Genomic DNA, 6,000 nt, shown 5'->3' on the forward strand with positions numbered 1-6,000 from the left:
ACGGAGAGAAATTCCCTGGAACTTTGGAGAAGAAGAGGAGCGAAGGGCTTCCCACTGTACCTAGTGTCTAATTATTTCATGTTGCTTATCTTCATCTCATCATCATCTCTCTCTCTCTCTCTCTCTCTCTCTCTCTCTCTCTCTCTCTCTCTCTCTCTCTCTCTCTCTCTCTCTCTCTCTCTCGTTTGGAGGAAAGAAGTATGAGGATGAAGCTTGAAAAAAGTTTCCACAGGAAGCACTGAGAATTGTGTGCTTTGTTTTTTTATCTTATTTTGTTTCTCTTTTGCGTTTCGTAATGAACTCACTTCCGCCAAAGTTGTGGATGACTTTCAGTGGATACCCGAAAGCTTTATGGGTTAGAAACCGGATGTCTTGTGTTTTTTTGTTTGTTTGTTTGTTTGTGTGTGTGTGTGTGAGTATGTGTGCACAGTGTGTCACACCGCTGTAATATTTATAAAAATAATTCCTGGCATCCCGCTGTCATTTCACACAAAACAACTAAGAAAGATGTGATGACTCAGTGATAGGATTCTTTAAAGATCCCTCTCTCACTCTCGATTGATAAAAAACAAGAGGTGACAGTGAGGTGTGTGAGACATGAGCTTGCCCTTTACATGGCACCTGTGCTTGAGGCGGAGATGATGAACTTGTGATGTTGCTCGTTTATGGTGAATGGGTGACGTGGGCCTCAACTCTGTGACCCTGTGATTTTCAACTCTACACACGCATGCACGCACGCATGCACACACACACACACACACACCATGCACACTATTACTGTGATTTGTGAGTGTAGGTCCCTGTATGGAGGGCCGAGTGCAATGTGCACTTACCTCATTAAATGCAATGACGGGAGATTAACATGGACAGTACATTAGGAAGAGTTGTAATCACACACCCAAAATAGAATGTTGTGAGCACATTTGTCATAATTTGTTCCCTTAGTTTTTTTTGTACATGTACATCCTGTTTTTATATAAAACAAAGTAACTGCTTTTAGCAAAGTAAATATAGGAACATACTTAACTTCTGTTATCTTGGATGGATTAAATGTAATATGAGAAGATCAACAAACCCATGTAAACTTGTGAAAGGACACTCAGGGTCTTGGATCATTCTTTTTCCGTATGTCAATGTTGATACTGCACATGTTCTTGCTCATTACATATACTTCTGTAAATCTATTATTTGTTTTTTTAGCAGCATATCTTCCACCATTTCACGATTTTACAAACACTTGATGTTTTCCACTAAACTCACTGTCAATCTCCATTGTCATTCGCCACTCTACTGTATGTTGAGAGATTTGGGCCTGTTAATATTGAGCCAGCTTATTCGTTCACTGGGAAGGGCTGGGGCGGTATTGGAACAGTGCCATACTCTGCATTACAGTGGCTAGTTTTTCATTAAACTGGCAAGAAGCTGAAATGGCAAACTAAATCAAAACAAAAAAGAGATAACACAAGAGACAATGTTGTGTGTTGAATGTGTTGAATGTTTGTGTAAAACAGATATTAAAGACACTTTTTAAAAAGTTGGAAAGTTAACAGACTGGTTTGGGACTGACTGACTGCACCTTGCACTGTGTAATGACTCCTTTTACTCAGAGAGAATGTTTTGTGCTCTAGCATAAAATGAGATTCTTGGCAGGGGTTTGTTTTGACCTCTGGTGGATAATTTTCCCCCATTATTGTCGTCGGTGCAGTTGTCTGCATACCTGGTGGGCACACAGGAGTCATTTTCTTTTCATTAGTTCGGGATGCCCCCCCGACTCCATCATGTGTCCAATCGGAAAATTAGTCTCATCCGTCCCCTCATTTCCTGCAGCTTTCAGTGTGAAGAACGCTGAGTACTCTTGTGCGGCACTCACACATTTAAAAACAAGAGGGACAGTTGTTTTGGTTTTGTCCTTAATTGACTGATAATAGTTTCCCAACCAGGGATAATGATCCTGGTGTTTAAGTTTATGTGTATGGATTGATGCAGTCAGTTGTCTCAACTGAACGGAAAGATATGTGTATTTTGATTTGAATTGAAAAACGTGTGTTGTTCATCCCAATTTCTCGTTATTCAATTGTGATAAGATTCAACCTGTTCAATTTTTGATATCGTCAAGTTGAGTGAAGTCTGAAGATAAAAATCTAAATGTACTAATCAGAGAAGGGAGATGTACGCTTGGTTTGGGGCAGTCAGTGATGCAGAGCGGAGAGATGAGAGAGGTAGAGCAGGAAGAAAAAAACGAGAGCGTAAAGAAGAAAAAGACCGATTGAAAAGAGGGACTGGGCTTTAAAGGAGCTAATCTCCTCACTAGCTGAACACAAAAGAATGCAGGTGTGTGTGTTGGGGGGAGGGGGGATTGTGTGTGTGTGTGTTTGTGTGCGTGTGCGTGTGTGTCCATGGAGATGCAGTTCAAGCTTGTTTAATACACACACACACACACACACACACACACACACACACACACACACACACACACACACACACACACACACACACACACACACACACACACACACACACACACACACACACACACACACACACACACACACTATATTTCGGGCCGCCGATTCCACCCCCTACCATTGCAGTCCCAAACCGGTGTGACACCAGGTAGGCTTTAAAATCCTAATCCGTTAGGAGGAAGGGATATATGAAATAGAGAAGAGGGCATGTTAGACAGGGGGAAGAAAACTACTAGGTAAGAAAGAAGAATGAGAAAGTAAAAAAGGGGAAAAAACATTTAGAGCTTTGCTTCTTCTCAGACTCATTCAATTCCACGCAAGAATGAGCATGTGCCATAATTCAGCAGCTGGAATAGACTTGGAGAAAGCCTAGCTCGTGAATTATGGATCTCTAGAGCTTTGCAGTATTTAATTGCAGTATTTGCAAATAACACACTCTCTCTCTCTCTATCTCTCTACCCCTCTCTCTGTGTGTGTGTGTGTGTGTCTGTCTGTCTGTCTGTCTGTCTGCGCGCATGTGTGTGTGTGTGTGTGTATTTGTGTGCATGTGTGTGTGTGTGTAAAGGTCCCAGAGAAGACTCTTGAGGAGAGGCGCTCCAGTCTTGATGCTGAGATTGACTCGCTGACCAGCATCCTGGCCGACCTTGAGAGCAGCTCCCCTTACAAGCCACGCAGCCAGCAGGTAAGCACCCAAAACCTCACTCATCACACCCTCCATCCTCCCCTTACAAGCTCTGCAGCCAGTAGGTAAACACCCAGCACCTCACTACTGTACTATGTCCAATATTCCTCACTCCTCTCCCCATCACACCCTCCATCCTCCCTTTGCAAGCCACGCAGCCAGCAAGTAAACACCCAAAACCCCACATCTAACACTGCGATTTGGCTCTTGATTGTTAGAAATCGAACAGAAACTCACAGCCTCTCGTGGCTTATTGCTTAATCATCACACCCTCCACTCTCCCCTTACAAGCCCTGCAGCCAGTAGGTACCCAGCACCTCACTACTATGCCCATTGTTCCTCACTCATCTACCCATCACACCCTTTATCCTCCCCTTACAAGCCGTGTAGTCAGCAGGTAAGCACCCAGCTCCTCACTTATCACACCTTCCATCCTCCCCTTACAAGCCTCGTAGCAGGTAAACACCCAGCACCTCAGTCCTATGCCCAATATTCCTCACTTGTAGAGACTTACTTGTGCACAATCCCTGGTGCTGAACAAAAAGATTACGTATTTTTGGAAAAAAGGTTCGCACACTTTGGAAGACAGAGAGGTCAAAACGTCATTGCCAATGAATGGATAAATAAAAAGAAGAATAAATAACTTAAAGGCCAACTTCCGATAAAACACAGTTTTACTCACTCCTTTTGAAGATCGGACGGTCACCCCAAGTTAAACTCACTTGCAAGGCTCTCATAGCGGTGCGTCACCTCGCCTGGCTGTGTTTCCCGGTGTTTCCCAATTGACATAAATAATGCAGAGAAACGAGCGAATCACGAAAGCCTTTCTGTGTTTCGTCACGTCGAAAGAAGGCGTTGGCCACAAAGGTTTATGTCGACCCATTTTTCTAAAAACATGTAGAGTAATTTTTTTCTGCTTGTTTTCAATACAAGCAACGTCTGGTGGCCCGAAATCTAGCTTAGCTTAGCTATCAGCTGGTTGCTACTCTCAGGTACACACACAGCACAAAGCCTCATCCATAGAGCAAGCCCACTCTGGTTGCTCCGTGCCTGCAGCTCGCCTAGGGGTCGCTGTCGAAAGAGCACATGCACACCTCCGTTGGCGCCCCTATAGTGCAGTACCACCCGGGAGAGTGATGACTCTGTTTCCCATTACATTCTCTCCAAGAACAGGAGGACTGAGCCAATCAGAGACGCATTTCCACGAGAGCTGGAAGAGTGAGCCAATCAGAGACGCATTTCCACGAGAAACACGGAACACCCTCTCGTATCTCCACAAGCCACCTTGCTGGCTTGCAAAAACGGCCTGAAACAAAGCAACCAGAACGTTTTTTAAAACAGGACCAACGCGTAACACATTCAATAACAATGGGGAACACAGCAATATTAATCAAATGACGTTGAAAGGCCATCTTTAAAGAAGACCATATTCCTCACTTCCCTCCCCATCACACCCTCCATCCTCCCCTCACAAGCCCCGTAGTCAGCAGATAAACACCCAAAACCTCACTCTCTCTTCCCGTCACACCTCACATCCTCTTCACTGTACTGCACCCCCTTCTCACTACTACCATATCCTCTATCCTCAACTTATGAGCCTCAAAGTCACCAGGTATACACCCAAAACCTCAATCTCATCACCATCACACTCCCCATCCCCTTACAAGCCTCACAGCCAGTAGGTAAACACCCAGCACCTCACTCCCTCTTCCCATCACACCTCCCATCCTCACTGCACATCTTATCCTCAGCATTCTCACAGCCAGCAGATAGGCACCCGAATTCTCACTCCCATCACACCTCCCATCTTCACTGCACTGCAACCCCCATTCTCAACATCCTCTGGTCTGGTGTCAACATCTAATGACTTTGTAAACCAGACTTGCTGGACAGACACACAAACCATTCAGACCACTAAACAAGTAATCATTCTCGTAACCAAAATGGTGCCATTGTTGGTGCCTGTCTGACTTCTCGGGTAGAGGAGCAGCCTAGAAAAGGGTGGTTGGCCTGGCTCACCTGACAGAGTGTGTTTATGAGTGATTCTACGATTTGACTGTGCTTTTGGCAAAAGCAAAATGTCAATTATCAATATTTTTTTCAACTAAATGACCTAAGCTTAGATGTTTACATAGTGTATATATTTAAGTTTCCAAACAAACAAATTGCCAAGCTAAATCTTAAATCATTTGATAAATACTCTAATGAAAGCGAACATTTGCTTGATTATTTTGTCAACAGTGTTATGGACAAATACTATGTCATTTCAAACATATATAAAAATACTACAGAGTTGAAACAACATACGTTTGAAAGTGCTTATATCCCTTAACAATAATGTTGTCATTAATCTGTGCAACTGATATAGAAGATGTGATTGATGAGCTTCATAAGTAGGATTTTATGATTCACTATGATACAGACTGACACATTTTTCATCATAAATCCCTGTAACGTCTGATTTGAATTTAGTCACCCTCCTTACAGAAGACTTCCTTCTCCAGAGATAATCCCTAATGTCTGTTCATAGTATTTTTCCAACACATAAGGGATCAATAGCACAAAAACGCTTTCAAAACAGTCAACCATGTTACTCAACCGTGTTACTCAACTGTGTTACGGTCAACAGTGCAGGGGAACAAGTCGGCACTTTTTTAGGAGAAAAAAACAGAGCAGACAAACGCATCTCCCTAGAACACAAATTATTTTGTTTGTTTGTCTGTCAATATGGAGATAAATTGGCAAAAACATACTCCTCTTCAACTGTCATAGCTGATGTGTAACACCATTGACGGTAGCACGGCTTGACATTTCAGCCATTTTTATGGTGTTGTGCTAACTGAGGACCTCAGA

At 43.2% G+C, this 6,000-nt stretch overlaps 1 protein-coding gene across 4 annotated transcripts in view; it reads left to right on the forward strand.

Annotated features, from left to right (window-relative positions):
* The window catches only part of lpp (LIM domain containing preferred translocation partner in lipoma), a 232,562-nt gene that overhangs the window by 119,921 nt on the left and 106,641 nt on the right, over positions 1 to 6,000 (forward strand). For all 4 annotated transcript variants that reach the window (XM_063201661.1, XM_063201662.1, XM_063201663.1 and 1 more), the window contains one exon: positions 3,031 to 3,147. In XM_063201661.1, coding sequence (XP_063057731.1) covers positions 3,031 to 3,147 — 117 coding nt within the window. The remainder of the gene's footprint in view (positions 1 to 3,030; positions 3,148 to 6,000) is intronic.

This window comes from Engraulis encrasicolus, chromosome 6 (assembly GCF_034702125.1).
Source record: "Engraulis encrasicolus isolate BLACKSEA-1 chromosome 6, IST_EnEncr_1.0, whole genome shotgun sequence".
In the NCBI taxonomy this organism is placed as follows: Eukaryota; Metazoa; Chordata; class Actinopteri; order Clupeiformes; family Engraulidae; genus Engraulis; species Engraulis encrasicolus.